The 19383-nt window shown below is 34.4% G+C and overlaps 1 protein-coding gene across 2 annotated transcripts in view; it reads left to right on the forward strand.

The window, feature by feature from the left end:
• Positions 1-3552, forward strand: part of LOC131163791 (uncharacterized) — a 37180-nt gene extending 33628 nt beyond the window's left edge. Inside the window, exons 8-9 of one of the 2 annotated variants that reach the window (XM_058120543.1) lie at positions 2836-2949; positions 3105-3552. In XM_058120543.1, the coding sequence (XP_057976526.1) occupies positions 2836-2949; positions 3105-3272 (282 nt within the window). In that variant the 3' untranslated portion in view covers positions 3273-3552. Of the gene's footprint in view, positions 1-2835; positions 2973-3104 lie in introns of both variants that reach the window. The other variant, XM_058120542.1, reaches the window with a different exon arrangement.
• Positions 3553-19383: the final 15831 nt, after the last annotated feature.

The raw sequence follows: 19383 nt of genomic DNA on the forward strand, positions 1-19383 counted from the left end.
TTTGCGGTGTAGGGGTCAGTGAATCAATCCTGATGTCTTCATGGTGGCATGTGGCATCAGATAAAGAAACTCTTGGTTAAAGGCATCGCATGATTGGGGCTGGAGCTTTTATCAAACTTCCTCGAACTCCTTTTGGATATGATCGAGGGGAAGATTGACTAAGCTGGAGGCAGAATCACTGTAAAAGTTTAATTACAAAGAGAATTTTAGTGGATGGGGGCAGACGACGTCAGCATTTTCCTTGGAGGATAATATGAAAGTTGGCTCTCCTGACATGGGAAGAAAATGTGGGGTGGGGTTTTAACTTAAGATAACCATCAGAAAAGGGGGTGGATTTCAACAAATGGATGGTATCTTTGCTAGTAGGATTTGGAGACAATCCAGCACACCTTCCTCCACTGTCTACTAGACTGCTGTGGGTTGTGGCTTTATGGATGATGGGATGGCATAAGGTATCAGCTGAGACAGTTGAGCTTAGGGCCTGAGCAGGAATCAGCATTATCCATCTTACCATATTTTGGAACATGTCGAGGGCTGAATTATCTAGCAGTGCTAAGATGTTTATGTTTTCAGTATAGAGCTGATAGTATGAACCATGTTCAGGACCTTATATATATATATAAGGTCGTGTACAAATTATAGTCATTAATGGAGAAGATCTTCCAAGCTTGGTTAGAAGCTTGCTGTTATTAATGTTTAAAATCAAATTGATTGTGCTTCATGTTTCAGAAATATTGGAAGAAGTTACATCTCCCAAACTTTAGTGCTCGAACATCTTAAGAATATTGGAATTTAAGCTACCGAAGTCTACTTGATTTCAAAATGGATGCCTAATTGTTAGAATCATACAGTTCACAATGATTCAAATTGATTCAACTCCGACTCAAGTCAAATTGATTAGGAGAATCAAGGAGATAGCTGAATCATACCTGAACCAATCAACTCGAGAATCAATCAAATCAATTTGAATCAATCGATTCAGTAGATTTGCAGTTTTTGAGTCGCATCCTATTTGGTTCTATTTGGACTGGGCTAGTTTAAAAGCCCCTAGAAAAACCTTTGAAAAACCTTTTTCTTTGCCAAAAGGCACTCCTTTCCATCTCTACAAGTGATCTGTCTTGATAGACACTCGGGGCTTGGCATTCTCTGCAAGAATTTTGAACAAACCTGAATTTTTTGGGGCTTTGTCTCTCCATTCTGGGCACAGAACACTGTTCTGCCATATTGCTGATTGGCTGGAGTGGGTTTGAAGTTGGCTTTTATTAGTTTTTTCCTCCGATCAAAAATGAAGGAACTCTTATGCATGCAGAAACGCGATATAGGTACGTGAATTATAGCTATTTTCATCAGGATCATCAGATATATGAAATGGAAAGTCAATGTATCTAGATATATGTAGATATCTATAGTAGGATCATATGAGGGGGATGTTATTTACAATTACCTCAATTCTATGGGGATGGTGAGTCATAAATAAAAAAAAAAAAAAAGCCCCTTCCTTTTATAGGATGCTAGACAAGATAGTCTAGGTACAAAGTCAAACAAGTTCAGATTAAGTCCTTGCTCCTATTTTTTTATTTTCCCTTAACCTAGTTTTAAGAGACTTAATCCCATTGATTGAATTTCGAATGAATTTCAGTCCGTAGCAAGAATCCTTCTTTTTTCCTAACGAAAAAAAGATAAAAAATGGGTTTAAATTTTTTAATATAAATCCATATTAGTAGTAGTTTAATTTTCATTGAATGTTGTTTGTTGTCCATATAAGCATGTCATTTGGAACTGGTTTTGGAAATTTGTTGCATCTTCCAATTAACTCTTGACACTCTAGTCTCATTATCAATTTTCCTGAAATTGGGTGTACAATTACGCGTGGATGTATGTAGAAACGGCTATAAAGAATTAGAGTCGACATATATTTTTTGTTTTCTCATACTGAAATCCTTTCTGCATGTGCACCATCCACCTGTATAGTTGTATTGTCTGAACCTGATGCATTTGTCAGATGGACAGGTCAAAGCCATGGTTAGTTTCTATGGTCAAAGTTGATAAAATAGGACAAATGAAAATACCTTACCGTCAGCTCATGTTATATTTAGTGATAGTGGTCTCAACCTGTGCCTGTGCATGAAAGGCCGAAGCTGGAGCCATTCTTATTCCATCTTGACCTATTGTTTGAGACAGGGCCGGCTCTTCATTAAGGCCATTGAGGTGTTTGCTAATTTTTGGGGCTCCCAAAATTTTTTTTTAATATAATAATGTTAACATTATTTATAGCTACTAGCTACTGTGTCAGTACCTCTGCACACAATAAAGCCTATGCGCCTATATGTATATAGAGATTATAGACCCGCACATGGCCTCTCTCTCTCTCTCTCCAGCCCCTGGGATTTAATTTAACTGTTCATTTCTCAATTCGTTACCCCATCCCCATGCATGCATTCACCATTCTCCATTTCTGTTAGTTTCATGAAATTCATGTGTTTGGTGGATGGAGTGCACATGTAATGCAGCTAAAATTACTTGATGTACTTAAAAAAATTAATTTTAAATAAAAATAAAAATTAAACAAAATATTAAGGGTCCCTAATTAAATCATTCGCCTAGGCCCCATATTGGGAAGAGCCGCTCCTGGTTTGAGATAGAAAATTCTGTTCAGCATTCAATATTAACATTGATAAGATTGACGGAGCCAGACTTTATCGTGTAGTGGATTTGTTGCGGAAAATTTGAGCAAATTTTTCGTACTGTTACGGTTACACCTTTAGCTTTAATGCATGTTCATGGATGCACATTCCTTTTTTAAGAATTAGAGAAGCATGATTTTTCACTCTACAGGTACTGTATACAATTGGTGGACTAGAGAACCTGCAGACTGCTAAGAAATACTATGCATCCACCGTAGACTTGACTGGAGGGAAGAACACAAGAGCTCTTTTCGGTATTTGCTTGGTGGGCTCTCTCTCTCTCTCTGGGTACTGCAGAATTATTTCTGGCACTTGCTGTACTGCCTTGATCACTTACCTGAATACTTGGAGCTTTGTTTTTGCACTGTCCTTATTTCTTGCTTATCAAGTTGAACTGAAAGTTCTGATATTTTTTCTCAGTGTACCGCTGCCATTGGGCAGCTGTCAAAAGGGCGTAACAAGGAAGACAAGGAGAGCTCAGAGCTGCAATCTTTGGCAGTTGCGGCTTTGGAGAAGGATTACAAGCAGAGGAGTCCTGGGAATCTCACTCTGCTTAGTTCGGCTTTAAAAGGCTTGAAACTACTTTGATCATAACTTCGCTGATTGAAGCTCCTTATTTTTGTATCGCTCCCCCAGTTCAAAACTGAAAAAAGGTCACTGGCATTCTCGTAATTTAGTGCACATACAGGGCTGGAATTTTAAATATTCTAGATTTTATTGTCTTTTAATTTATTTCTTATATTTTCTTTTACGAGGCTGTCATGCATTTTTCTTAGGGTTGTTAAATGTTCCCCATTCACCATTAGAAACATTAAAAACAGTTTGTGTACATTTTGCTTTATGAAATATTAGTCCTTGTTTTACAACATTTCTTAAGATTTCATTTCCAAATTTATTTGAGCATATGAAATTAATGTAGTGGATATATTTACATGGACAATAATGAAACTAACCTGCAAACTATATGTAATATGATGGTTAAACTTTGTGCTAAGCTTTTTTGGAACAGTATACTCCTTTAAGCATTTCATTTAGTCTATACTTATTATATGACAAAATTTTAACAAAAATTTAATTAAAACTTAAATTGAAATTATATAATTAAATATCGCTAAAATAAATAATTGTGTAATTGTGGCATTTTTGAAAGCTGACTTATTTTTCATTCTATTCCAATTCTTATTCCTGAAATACCGAACATGGGAATAGTAATGGCATTTCGATGCTAATTCCATTCATACTCTAATTTTATTCCTATTTCGATTTCTTTTAAGTTGTCAAGGAAAGCAAAAAGAAAACGTAAAATATACCAAATCAAAGAACAAAAATTTAATTCTACTCATTATGAGCATTTTTTTTCTTATTCTTTAATTATAGTAGAATATATTTTCATTTTTATTAGTATTTGGTATAAAGAATAAATATAATGAAAAATGAGTTTCCTTCATGTTTTCTATTCTTTTCATTTTCCCTATCAAATTCCTTGATCTAAATGGAGCCTTAGAGTACATTTGCATCAAGAATTTTATTTAGAGAAAATAAAAGAAAATAAATTAAAGAAAAAAAGTCATTTTTTATTGTATTTTACCGCAGTATTAAATATTATTGAAAAGGGAGCTTTATTTTAACATGATTAAAAAGCAAGAAAAATTAAATATTAATGATATGTTTTTATTTTGTTCATGAATTATTTATCACATTTCTTGAATCTATTTTCCACCATATTATAAACAAAATTGAATCGTTGCTATTGTTGTTTTTTTTTTTTTTTGAGATTGTGAGCATGAAATCATTCTTGAGATCGTGAACATGAAAACTGCATTTATTGAATTAGATTTTGGTCAGGAAAGACAAATTTTATTGTTGTGCAAAGTGGTCTGAATGCCAATGACAAATCATATACGGAACAAGCAATGTAAGCAACTAACGATGAATATACGGAAATAATCAATCAAATGAAATAAAACAATAAGAAAACACAATACAATAAATTACGTGGTTTGACAATGTGTCCATGTCCACAGGGGCAAGCGACTGATTTTCACTATCAATTCATCAAACTTACATTAAGGGTTACAAAATATAATTTATATGCTAACCTTATGCGTATAGAAGATTTAAATTATATCTAAAACACGCTTGTAGGCTATAGCAATTTCCGTAGGAAAATCCTCCAAAATCTCCTAATCTACTGATCTTCCGATTCAGAATCGATGATCTGCTTGGAACAAAACTGTCGATCATATTGTCGACCAAACAGTCGACGATTTCTTCCTACAACCTCTTTGTTCTTTTCTTCACTATGCTTTTCCGGTGCATGCGTTCCGCTCAATATGAGCCACATATTCAACATATTATGATGATTTATTCTTATTTGAATCAATCTTATGTGAATGATTTTGCAAGAAAATAAGGGAGCCGAAGGCTGTACATGTTCTTAGATGATTAAACAAACATAAAAATTATGTTCTTAAATTTCCTTTGCAGAATCAATAAAGGGCCTTTAGAATCAAGAAAGGAACTTAAAATCATAAAAAAATCAAGGGTTTTGATGAAGTATTACTTGTTTTCCTAGATTTTAAGTTTTCTCAAATTTTTTTTGAGAGGTATGCCATCATTTTTTAGATTGCCCAAATTAATTTCTCAAAATTCTAAAATTTTGAGTGCATATCTCGTATTTTCTCTCCAATTCTAGGGATGAAAATGTTTATGTTGTGAAATATCTAGGAAATATACTTAAATTTAACTCTTAGCATTGTAGTCATTTAAGCATGAATGAAAAATTGAGTGTTATGTATACATATAAATAATGTTGAAATATTTGAATCTCTAATTTGATGTTAAAAATTAGAATCAATGAAAGCAATTTGAAGTTACCATGATTATTTGAGAGCTAATGAGCATAATTGATTGTGTCCTCACCTATCATGAGATACAATTAATGGTGTTCATTATGGAGAAATTTTTTGATCATGTGAATTGTTCAAGACTACTATTGGCACTACGAATTTCATGATTGGTTGTCATACCCTATCAGTGTGTTATTGGTTATGAAATTTTTAGCCTGAATAAATAAAGTGAACTGGGTATGATACATTTGGAGATTCAGATACCCTATTAGTATTGAATTTTTTAAATGTATAATGTTTGATTACTTTGCTTTATTATGAGATAAATTATTTTAGCATTATAGTTTGAGACCCTTACGTGGGACTATAATTGTAAAAGGGTTGGTATGTTCCCCGTGTTTGAATAGACAATAAGGAAATTGTTTCTATAGCATGTTTTCATTGTTTGCATGCATAATGAATACATTCATCTACTATTCCTCAATTGCTTTATCTCTGCAATTACCTGCCATTAAAACATCGTCTAGGACCAATTATAAGGACTAGATCGAGTCTCTTTGGGTTCACCTCACCATCATGAAGGTGGATTTGGCACCGAGAGATGTGAACTTGTGAAGTCAAGTAAAAATGCTTTTTCTAGTGAGAGAACTTATTATGAGAAATGAGAACACTCAAAATGAGTGTGTCTGATGCTTATGAAGCATTCTATGGAGAAATCCATCAGGCAGAGTGTTCCTGAGATAGGGAATGCTCAAGGTTTTGATTTTTGGAAATAATTACTAAGTTTGAGAAGGTTGATAAAGGGACATATATGAGACTACTAAGTTCTAGTAGGCATGACGGCTTTAGTAGAGTGCATGAGCACATTATGAAACTCACCCATTGTTATAACAAATTGGATGAGATGAAAATGTACTTCAGAGAGAGTTTAATGGTTTGGAAAGTTCTAGAATACTTACCTTCTCAATTTGATGCACTAAAAACATCTTTTAATGCTCAAAAAAAGGAATGAAGTTTTAATGAGATGATTGCGGTTATGATTCAGGAGGAAGAGATGTTGAGAATGGTTAAGACGGATTCAGTCAAGGTTATCACTCATGCTCTATCTTCTTCTGGAGGGAAGAAGAAATTTGGCAGGAATGATAGGAACAACTATCGATCTAGCAAGGAAAAAAAATGGATTATGGGAAACCTTTGCAATCAATTGAATTTAAGCATAATAGCCTCCAATGAAGATATACTTCTAAGAATTGGAATGAAAAGAAAGGTACCCCTCTAGCTTTAGTCTATTTTGAATTGAATATTGTTGATATGCCTTTGAATTCTTGGTGGCTGATGCTAGTGCTACTATTTGTGTTGCGAATTTCTTGTAGGAGTTCAAAACCAAGTGGACACCAAATAAGGGAGAACTAAAGGTGAACATGGGGAATAGATTAAAAGTCAAAGTGGAACAGACAGGAACCATTAAACTTTGGTTGACTACTAGTCATATTTTAGAATTGAGAAACGTTGCTTGTGTACTACCCTCCATAAGGAAATTGATTTCTATTTCACATTTGGACAAATGTGGTTACTTTTATTTTAGTAATGGAATATTGTTGGTTATGGTTCTCTGTATGATGGTGAGAAGTAAGGTGTACTCCCAAGAGGGGGGTGAATTGTGTTTTTAAAATTTCTTTATAACTTTATTTTACAAATTTATTTATTAAATATTAACCCAACAATTTGTTATTTAGTAATCACACAATCAAAATAATATTGATCAACAATCCTTTGAAGTTTAGTCAACAATCAATCCAAGTTCGATTTTTTATGAATGAATGATGTTAAAGATCAGCTTGATTAAAATCTCAGAGTTTCAATATCCAAAATCAGATTTTTCTTAAACAATGGATAGTTATAATTCAAAGATTTGATTTTATAAAACCTTAAACTTTTCTTTGATTAATATAACAAAAATCAACTTTAACTTGTGATATTCAAAATCAGTATTCAATATTACTTCCGAATTTGTTAAACTAACCAACAATCAATAAAATAGCGTGCTAATTTCAAACATGAACCACACTTAGTATTTCAACAGCTTCCAATATGCAACAAGTATTTAATAATCATACATACAGGTTATATACTTGTTGTAAATTAAAGAGAGTAGGGAGGAAGAGCTGTAGACCAGATTTTTTACAAGATTCAGCCAACAACCTACGTCCTTGCCCCAAGCAACCGCTATGAGGATTTTCCTTTCCAACTTTTTACCAGGCAAGTTACAACCTCTCTCCTTTATTACGATGTCCCGTACCCGCTGAACACGCACGGTGTGGCTACGAACTGGTAAAAATGGGGTGAATTTTGAAAAAAATATTTTTGTGGAAAAACATGGTGTGATAGAGTCGTCACTAATTTTTTGGAGTATGGTTAGAACATTTGATTACTACTCAATTAAGGGTAGAATCAGTCTGCACTACCAGAGTCAGACTCAGGAGTTTGGTTTCGCGAGGGGAAGGTATCAGCATCTCCTACGCGCCTCTTCTTACGAGTGGTATCTAAGTAATTGAAAATTATTCCAAAATAAATTTAATTAGCCTTCGAAATTACTCCATTTCAAAAATTATAAAAAAATTTTCAAAATAAAATACCGTATATGTATTCCCTCAGAACCAGGGCATATCGTACTCCGAAGAGTTCATGCCTCCCTTTGAAATCATCGGGATTAGAAAATCGATAAAATAAGGTACAAAATACGCTCTCAAGATTTTTGAAATTTATAGGATTTGTCTAAGTACGAAAATGATATTCCGAGAGGTTTTCAGACTCCTTTGGGACGACACAAATCTTGGGACCTCAAAAATATTTTTTATGGTTTTCCTAAGAGTTTTTTGTCATTCCTTTTTTTTTTTTTTCAAGTGCAAAGACATTTTGGGAAATTTTTTTTTTTTTGGTGATTTTCCAAAAAATTTTCCTGAAATAATTAAATAACAAAAAGAGAATTAAGGCAAAATCTGTGAACTTGAAAAAAGATGAAAAATAAAATGGAAGGTTAAACCGATTTCATACAGGTTCAGAGGACCCAAATTGGCTTAGGAATGAACTGATCAAAGCGGGGTCAACTAGTTTTAGCCCAGTCAAGGCCATCAAGCCAACATGCGGTGATTTTCGTGAGACTGCGAGAGAGTGAGTGTATCAGGATGACAAGGTACCAGTAATAGTCTTCATGTTCCAAAACATTTTTTTCTAATTTTTTATCTTCTCTAATAATTTTTTTTTTTTTTTATAATTTTTCCATATCTCCCTAATTTTAAATAACAAAAAGATAATTAAAGAAAAAGAGTGAAAGTTAAGTTGAAAATATTTTTTTTTGGAATTTTCTCCTTTTTATGATTTTTTTTTTCTATAGTTTTTACAAAATTTCAAATAGCTAACATATTGCATGTATATAATGTTACCTCAAATACTAAATCACTAAATATATTACATAAAATGTTATGTATTACTCAATATATATATATATATATATATATATATATAATTACATAAAAATGCATAATGTCCCTTAAAATACTAAATCACAAAATATATATTTTTGCTTAAAATACTAAATTGCTAAATATGTAATATTGCTTAAAATCCTCACGTATTAAATAATATTACAAACTCAGTTAATATTTACAATATACATGGATATTAATTATTATCAAAATCCTACAAGATGAATACAAACTAATTAATATGGACACCAAAAATATGAACATGGGTAATTATTAGAATACATATAACAATATGAAAAATCCTACAACCATAGTATTAGTCATTTAATATATGTGACAATAATATAATAACGATTATGGAATATTAACCACATTAATAATAAAAAAATTACAATAGTGGTACAGCCAGAACAGTAATAACACATTAAAAAAAAAAAAAAAACATACAGTAAGCATGAACAAGAAATAAAACTAAAACAAGAAAAAAAAATCTCTTAATATATATAAACAAATGCATGCATGTGGGTGCATCTTCCATGAGTTGCTTCGTTCGTGTGCATGCTGTGTATGAGTGTGAGTGTGTATGTTCCGTTGTATGTATTTTACTGTGTGTGTTCGCGTGTGTTTTGTGCGTAAGTGTATGCGAGCCCAGGGATCTCACTAGTGAGAGGGTTGCTGCCGGAGCTACGACGACGAAGACAGAGATGGAGATGAGATGTGCACAATGGCGACGAACGGCGGGGTGGCGACGGAGATGAGCCGTGTGAGAGATAACGACGGTGAGGCCGAGGAGTGATAGTGACGGCTGCGAGAGGGGGCCAGGAGACAGAGGGACCTGTGTGCGCTGCTCACCCCCCTCCTCCTCCTCCTCCTCTTCCTCCTCCTCCTCCTCCTCCTCCTTTTATAAGCCTTTCTGCTTTGTTTTTCTGTGCCTCTTGCATGTATCCCCGAGAAAAATGAGATGCACCCATTACTTGTGGTGTACAAACTTTTTTTTTGAAAACAACATACATAACACACATCTGCCCTATGGACTTTATTATTATTTTTTGCATTTTTCTTTTTGCTTTTGCTTCTTTTTGTTTTTGTTGTAATAATAATAATAATAATAATAATAATAATGGTATACTAATAATAATGATAGCCCCTTTTTTGTATTTTTCTTCCTTTTTTTTTTTTTATATTTTTATCGTCAAACCTCATCCTCCCGAAAAGAGACTCGGTTGAAAATTAAAACTTAATTTTCCGAAAATAGAAGGACCTGGACTCATTTTCCTAAAAGCCCGGAACTCGGTGAAAATGTAACAAGACTTGGTAAAGACGCCGGGACTCATTGAAAATACACTGGGACTTAGTAAAAGCACTGGGACTCGGTAAAAACACCGAGACTCGTTTAACACATACCGAGACTCATTCAACACATACCGGGACTCAGTAAAAACACTAGGACTCAACTTAAGACTCCGGGACTCATCGAACACATACCGAGACTCAACTTAAGATATCGGGACTCATTGAAAACATACCAGGACTCGATTTAGGACACTGGGACTCAATTGAGTTTCTCAAAAAGGGTCCTCCAATTTCCGAGGCTCAAAGTCAGCTTTTATTATGATGGGTCTTCTTGGGGAGGCCTGGTTAATATTGGGGTGTTGACATCCTTATCAGGTGGAGATCCCTCTCTAACAAGAATACCCCTTCTTGCTAGGCAACGATCCAATCAAGCCGGAATCATCAAGAAAATAAGAAACAAGAACAACTTTGGTTTGTACAAGAGAAACTCTCAGTTAGAGCAGATTTGTACAAGTGAAATACAAGATGCTTCAATAATAAACAATATAAATAAATGAAGCTCAGATGAATATCACTAGGGTTCTGATTTGATTTGAAAATCTTAGTAGAAACGATCAAAAACCATGAGTTGTATCAGCACAAGCACAACAAGAACTTCAAAAAATATTTCCGGGGGGAATTTTGAATTCTTAAGAAGTATATGCTTGATTATTGTGATTGTTATATTTGATTTGTGAAAATAACATGTATTTATAAAGTAATAAAGCATATATTTGTATTTCCCAAGTTGCTTGCAGTGTTTCCCAAGTTTTCTCCAAGTTTGGAGTCCAAGAAATCAATTTTGGAAATTTTCCCTCGCTATTTAAAAATTTAAAATACGAAGGTCAGATGACTGTGACTTAAGGGTTAGTTGCCTGATCCTTTATAGTTCAGCGTATTTTGAAACATAGTGCTGAGTTAGTCACCTGAGCCTAAATGGTCAGTTGCCTATCTTGGTTCTGTTTGCTTAACTTTGTCAACTTAAAAAGGTCAGTCGCTTGATCAAACTATGTTAGTCGCCTGAACTTACAACTTTTATGAATTTTCAAAAACTTTGATTTCAATACTTTAACCTTTGATCTTGGAAAACTTAAATAAGACTTTTAAAAAGTATTTTTCATGGTTTTAAAAAATAGGTCTCTAAGTCAAATATAAGTCCAAAGAGCTTCAAACAATTATCTTGAAATCATGAACTACTTACATGAGACTTCTTATAAACTATAGCTTTCTAAGCACAGTCTTCATGCATTTTGCTTCCATTCTGTGTGGTTATCTTGACTTCTTTCTTCAATAGACTTTAGCGTCATAAGATCTTTTATCTTTAAGTCCAAGCTTTTAATAAACTCATCAAGCACTTAAAATCTTGATTCTTTATAAAAACATTTGAGCCTTGAAACTTCACTTAACCAAATATGTTAAGTACCCTTGATTTTTTATCATCAAAATAAGATTCTAAGCCTTGTTAGGCCAATAGATGGATTATATAAATTTGAATTGGATTTAGTTTTTCTTAATTCTGTATCTTCATATATGGTGTGTTGACTTTTTTAGTCCTATCTCATTTTTGATAATGACAAATATAAGGTATTTAATGTTTGCTAATTTTCTGTGCAGGTTCATATTAGTAAGATCAGTTGATGACATATGAAGACTTGAAGAATACAAAGACCTAGAATAGATATTCATTGTAATCTATATTATGTTTAATTTGGGTCTATAATTATAATTCTAAAGGTCTGTAATAATCTGCATATCATGTATGATAGGAACTTATAAGTTCAAGACCATAGAGTGACCTTAGGGATCACCCTTCGGTCGACCGACGCTAGGTTTTTAGGCGTACTCTCAAAGACTCTAGAATGACCTTAGGTCCTTGCACTTACACGTAAAATAGTCCCCAAGATCACATATAATATTAGGGAATCAATTGGCTTAAAACGGGACTTAATATGTTAAATGAACAGAATTTGGGCGACCAAACTTTCATGTTAAAAAACATGTCGGGCGACCGAACTGTTGAAAGGTCAAAGTGTTGACCAGACTTCAGGCGACTGAACCGAAAAGGGCACCACCGTCCTCGGTCTACCAAACGTCCATTTTCACTTTTTCCACCAACTCAGCAGCTTGAACCCTCATGTTCAAAACTGCCTCGGGCTACCAAACGTTCAAGTTTGGTAAACCGAACTTGATATTGGGCGACCGAACCATGGTCTTTTGGAAAATCACATAGGTTCAGCAAACCGAATCCACACACGAGCACCCAAACTTCAAAAAGACCTTTTTGCTCGTGTGTCTGTTCGGGCGACCGAACCACAGGTCAAGCGCCCGAAACTCTCGGGTTGTCCTAATTTTTACCGTGGTTATTTTAAGTTAAACAGGGTTAATTTTCTTAAATGGTTTTAAAAAAAATTTAATAATACCCTACAATCCCCAACAGTTATAATTTTATCCTTCTCTATATATAGGAGTTCATTTGCTTGGATTAGAAAGCAATTAGCACATTGATTAGGGAAAAAATCCTCAGAAATTTCCTAAACCTTATTTTCTCATACAAGGCCTATACACTCAAACACCACCATTCCTTTGAGAAATCTAGTTTTGTGAGTGAGTTATTTATTGAGTCCTATTGCTAGAAACCCTCATCTATTCATTACATTGTTGATTTTTGGATTGAGGGTTGAGCTTTGTTTTCCCTCCAGATTTAATCTAATAAATCTTTTGAGTGGGTAAACTTAGAGCTTGTGGGTCTTTGCACTCATATTGTAAGACACCTTAGCTCGTATTTTTGTGTTTGCAAAAATATTTTTACAAGCTCATATTTGAATATCTCCTTGTGCTTTGATATTGAGAAAATTATTTTTAAGATATTCTAAATTTCTATTGGTACAAATCTTTGAAACCTTAAATTGTGATTGAGATTTTATCTTTACATAGTTTCAAAGATTAACTTGTTGATACACTCTTGTGCTTGAATTGAGATAATCATTATTCTGAGGGTTATTACACACATATTTTCAATGAGCTTATAGTTCTCATCATCTTGGTGTGCATTGATTATACTGTGCTAAATTGTGGTACATATATGCTTGTTATGAAGCATATTTCCGTGTACGCAAAAATTACATTTGTTGTATTCCAGGCGTGGGCTTGAAGAGGGAGACTAGCCCTATTGAATAGTCCTGAATTGGCTTAGATTCAGTTAGGAAAGTTAGGTGCATAATCCTGGTAAGGTGTAGTTGTAGGTTGAGGGCAACCCTGTTAATTGACCTAGTTGTAATCGGTGTCACTCCACCCATTAAGTGAGCTGTAGTGGAATCCTTGTACTTGTGAGCCAAGGCGAGACGTAGGCAGTATTAGCCAAACCCCGATAACATATCTAGTGTTGATTTTATTTTTCGAAATTTACTTTCTGTACCTGTATGTTTATGTTTATTGTGTAAATATATGATTGGGATTGTGAATACATAAAAAGACCCTAGGTTTGTGAAATACTGCCTACTGGATTAGTTACACCCCTGTTAGAAAAGGTGTATTCCCAAGAGGGGGGGGGGGTGAATTGGAAATTTTAAACTTTTCTCCTAGGTTAAGTCAGAAGTCAATATGATTTGGTAACCTAGGGTCTTTTTACACAATTCCAAATGTGCTGATATATAAAATACGTGGAATTTAAATCAAGCACATCATTCATACTGTAACATATATGTGCGGTACATATAAAGTGCTAAAATGCAAATAGATACATGATATGTTATCGGGGTTCGGCCAACTGTGCCTACGTCCCCGCCTCTAGCTCGCAAGTCAGAGGATTCCACTAATAGCTCACTTAAGGGTGGAGCGACATCGATTACAACCAGGTCAATTAGAACATGACTGACCTCAACCTTAACCAGGTCAATTAGCGGGGTTGACCTCAACCTACACGCCTTAACAGGATGACACACCTAGCTTTCCTAACCGGGTCTAAATTAATCCGGGACTATTCCAGGGCTAGTCTCCCTCTTCAGGTCCGTGCCTGGAAATACAATAGATGTGTATTACAATCAAATGGTACAGTGATTGTGCTTTCGTGTAAAGCAGATATGTACCCAGATGCGCGCAATAACATACACCACAATGTGATTCAATATGTAAGCTCAATGTGGTCTAATTGGTTCAACTCTCAAAAGTATTTTCTATCAGTGTAATGCATACGTGAGAGTGTCAAACAAGCAATCTTTGTATCACAAGATGTTCAATCTAATAGTTCACACAAAGATACTAGCAAGACAATATATATATATATATATATATCAATGAGCGAGTTTTCTTAATCATATGATGCTCCAATAATATATATGTTCAGTTTGCAAAAGCTATTCAATCTTTGTATTCAGCAAAGGATATGTGAGTTGATGAATATTTCAACAAAGATTTTATCGCACAAACAAATATCTCTTCAAATGTTTTTCAAGATAAAGGTACAATAGATATTTGAAAGTATTTTGAAAATATTTTGCAACCAAAAACAAATACAATCTTCTCAAGATATTGCAATGAAGGTGCAAACTTAGAAGATCTATCCAAGTCTTCTTAGGATAGAGTTATCAACGAAGTCCCCTAAGAATCCTTGGGTTTTGCTCTTAAATAAAATCATGTCAAGCAAATAGAACAAGGAGAGCAAACCTTTCCAGCCACACACTCAATCCACTTACAAATGATGTAGGCACTAATAAACGATAAGCATGAGTGAATGAGGCTAAAAAATGAGTAGTATAGGCTTTTGATTTTTCAGAGAATTCTCCCCTAATCAAAGTGGTTAATCCACTACTAATTTTCTCAAATGATCTCATATATATAGGCATAGGATAAAATATGACCATTGGGGACCTATTGGGTATTATTAGGGAAGTTTAATAATGTTTAAAGCATTTTAACCCTGTTTAAAAATATTTAACCCACAGTAAAAATTAGGGCAACCCGAGAGGTTTGGTCGACCAGATCAGTTTCGGTCGACCAGGACTCATATGGTTCGGTCAACCAAGAGACTTTTGAATTGAGGGCTCAGTTAACCAGGAGAGGGCGATTTCTTAATTTTTCTAGGTTCGGTTGACCAGGCCATTTTGAATTGGCTGGTTCGGTCGACCAGACCGCTGGGATTTCTCCTAAGGACCCTCGGTCGACTAGGTAGTTGGAGTTCATTTTTGTCTCGATCGACCAGATGGTCAAATATTTGACCCCAGGGGGTTTCGGTCGACCGGGGCTTTTTAAACTACCTGATTCGGTCGACTAGGGCCTTGGTCAATTGTTGATCCAGGCCTGGTTCAGTCGACTAGAGCCGAATGAACTGCCTGGTTCAGTAGACCGAAAGTGCACCAAGTGTGCATTTCGGTCCCATTTCAAAACATACAAATCCTATTCAAGTGCCTAACAAACATATGTGAAAATGTGTGTGTCCTAGGGTCACTTGGGGTCCAATTTTGAAGACACCGAAATAGTCTGGTGTCGGTCGACCAAAACCCTAAGGTCATTTCTAACTCATGGTTTGTTTGAGCTTACGTATTATTATACATGTGATGTGTGTGAGCTTATTACAAACTAGAGCCCTAGTTACTATTACAGGCCAATTAAATGAGATCTACTACAATACTGAATAGAAATTGGTCTTCAGGCTTTACTTACTTTGTGCACATCTTGATCTTAACACTCTTAGTTCCTGCACAAAACCTCAAACACTTATTAGATACAATGAGTATTTGTCATAATCAAAATCGGGTGTGACCAATGAGGTCAACAACCCCCCTCTTGGGATTGCACCAAAGTCAACAATTGGTATCAGAGCCTCATGACATTGACTTTAACGTTTTTACTAAAGATCGAGATGGCTCACATTGGTGTATCCCCATTCGGAGAGGGACAATCACTTATTAGTCCTCCATTACTTTGTAGTGTTAACTACAACCATTGGAAGATTTTAATGAGCATTTTTATAAAATCTTTGGATTGGAGGGTCTGGCAGGTAATTGATAAGGGAATTTGTATGCCCATTAATGAAAATGATACTAATATGCATGCAAATTCACATGTCATGGATTTACTGTACTGTGCTTTAGATATTGATATTTTTCATGAGATTAGGGCATGTAGTAGTGCACAGGAGATCTGGGTCGAGCTTGAAAAGAAGTATGGAGAGACCTAGGAAAAGGAGACCACCACTTCGGAAACGTCGTGTTTAGATGATCAGGGAGTGGGAAATGATAGGGAAATTGCATTAACAAATAAAGAGGTATATGTTCCTATCTCAGCCTCTATAGATGATTCTGTTGCTGAATGCTATGATATGTCAAATGCTGAATCATCTGTTGAATTTCATGATATTTCCGTTAATGATGCATGTGATGATTTTAGTGGACAATATTGCAATATATTGTATGTTGAATCATCCGTCAAACTTTGTGATAATATTGTAAACGATTCATGTGATACTTATTGTGAAAAATCTTATAATGAATCATATGTTGAAGTGTTTGATGAAAGCATGACCTTGAACAAAGAACTAGAATGTACTTTATTTAAAATGCATAAACTTCTAGTTAGGAAGTCTAAGCAGAAAACAGTCTTCAAAAATGAGAATAAAAGGATAGAAAAACAATTAAACGAATTAAAATACTATCATGCTATTCTTGAGAAGAAAAAGATAGAGAAAGTTTCAAAAATTATCTGCTTAGAGAAAAAAATAGATGATTATTCTAGAACTACATTTAAAGTTATGAATGAAAAGAATAATCATAATAAATCCTTAAAAATTAAGAAGAAAAATCTTTTCAAAAAGGATTTAGGATTATCACATGATTCCCACATTCATGCCTCGACGAGCAATCATAAGATTTGTAAGCATAATCTTTCAAGCATACATAAAACTTGCTTATCTTGTAAAATAATGTAGCACATTCAGTTCATTTATCCATCCAAAAGTGTCACAAAGAAATGGCGTGGGTAGTTATGAAAGCAAACTCTGTAAGATTTAAGGATGGTCGGATTCCAATAGAAATTATATAAATATTTTAATCTTCCCTTAGCTCTTTGGTTTAGGGGTTGTGATGCCTGTAGGCTTAGGGAGTGGTTCGGGGTTAAAATACATGAACATAGTGTAAAGACCCGAAAATTTTAAAGGATTAAAATAATTTGAAAAATAAATAAATAAAATAACAAATAAATAAATAAAAGGAATGGGGTGGGAAAAAGAAGAAAAAAAATAAAATTAAAGAAATTAAATTAAATTAAGATAAATTAAATAATTAGTTATTAAATTAAATATTTTTACATTGGATTTAAAAAAAGCTAATTGAAATAAGAAAATATATATATATATATATATATATATATATATATATATATATATAAAGTAACTAAAAGAAAAAAGAAGAAGAAGCAAGAAGAAGAAGTCAGAGAGCATTCATGCCCCCCCCTGCTCATTCCTGCGTAGCCAACATTCGCTCCGTCTCCGTCTCCGTCTCTCTCCTTCTCTCAATTTCTCAACGAGTTTGTGGCGGATCAGGAAACGGAAGGTGCCGTTGGATTCTTGGTTCCGCCGCTGACATTTCTGCTGGAGCAAATTTTTCCTTGGAACGACTTAGACACTGCTCCTGGGGAAAGGTAACTTTCCCCCATTTTCTCAATTTCACTTTAAATATGCGGTTAAATCGACGATCGGGTACCACCACGAGGTCCTAGTCATCATTGTCGTCATTTTGGTATAGGTAATTTTTCAATTGAGGTTTTCTAGGCCCCACTCCAAAGCGAGAGTGAGATTTGGGAAATTTGGCAATTTGGGTATATTTGTGGGTATTACTATTTATTTAGGAATTATGGCCCTAGGAAATATTTAAATAATATTTTATTCAGGAATAATTTATTGGAATTAGGAATTTAATTTTAGGATCTGGGTGAGCGTCGCAGGCATCTTTTCAGGGTCCCTGTTGGTATAGTTCAAGAAATCAGGTAAAGGGAAATTATATATTAAATCAGATTTTATGAAATTAAAGGTAATAATGTATGTTATATTATATGTACGTTTTGGTGTGAATTATTAAAATGTCAACCATGTAAAACTACGATTTCTGAGCCTAGGACCACTTATTTAGTTATGTATTTGTGGAAATAAACTGAACAAAGTGGAAAGAATTTTCTGGATAATTATGTAAGAAATGGAAATTGTAATTTCAGTAATTAAATGTTAAATGTGGGTTGGCCTATTTTACAGGAATATGTATGAATTTTATTATTAAATTGTGTGGCATGAGACTCTGTGCAAATATATGCTAAATGTATAAGATGCAGGTTAAGTAAGTAAAGCAATGAGAATAAAATATGATATGGACAATGTTGCCTGTGTATGTTAAATGCAACCATGTAAAGGTACAATAGCTGAAAGCCAGGTTAGCAGATTCTAGTGCATTTCTATGTGGACTAACTGTAGTAGATTCTAGCGTATTTCTATGTGGACTAACAAATGACGGCTAAAGAGCGGCTATAGTACAAAGGAATGAAATGAAAATGTTATGAAATGAAATGACAAGGAATAATAATGCAATGAAATGAAATGTGAAGTGTGAATGATACAAATGGGAAAGAGTCACTTAAAGTAAAACACAAGGAAATGTTAAGTTATGAATATGAAAAAATGTGAATGATTGAATAACGATGGAAAAAATGATGTATTATGATATTATAAGTATCTATGTATGTAAAACATGTTACGATTGGGAGAGGCATACTCTTCGCCTGAGGGCTTGCTGAGTAAGGCGAGTGCACTAGTAGCTTCAGATGTGGCAGTAGCTGCATAACGCACTAGGGAAGAGGGAACCTACTTATATGGGTGGGTAGAATTCCCTATCCTTAGGGCCTTTGCCGGTAAATTGTTGTTGAATGCGTGAGTACGAGATCAAGTTAACACTTGAGGGCTTACTGAGTAAGGTGAGTGTTCTGGTATGCCTCAGTAGTGACCTTCGAGTTACCTAATTATCAGAGCAGAGAGGTGCTACTTGTATGGGCGGG

This window comes from Malania oleifera, chromosome 9, assembly GCF_029873635.1.
Source record: "Malania oleifera isolate guangnan ecotype guangnan chromosome 9, ASM2987363v1, whole genome shotgun sequence".
NCBI lineage: Eukaryota > Viridiplantae > Streptophyta > Magnoliopsida > Santalales > Ximeniaceae > Malania > Malania oleifera.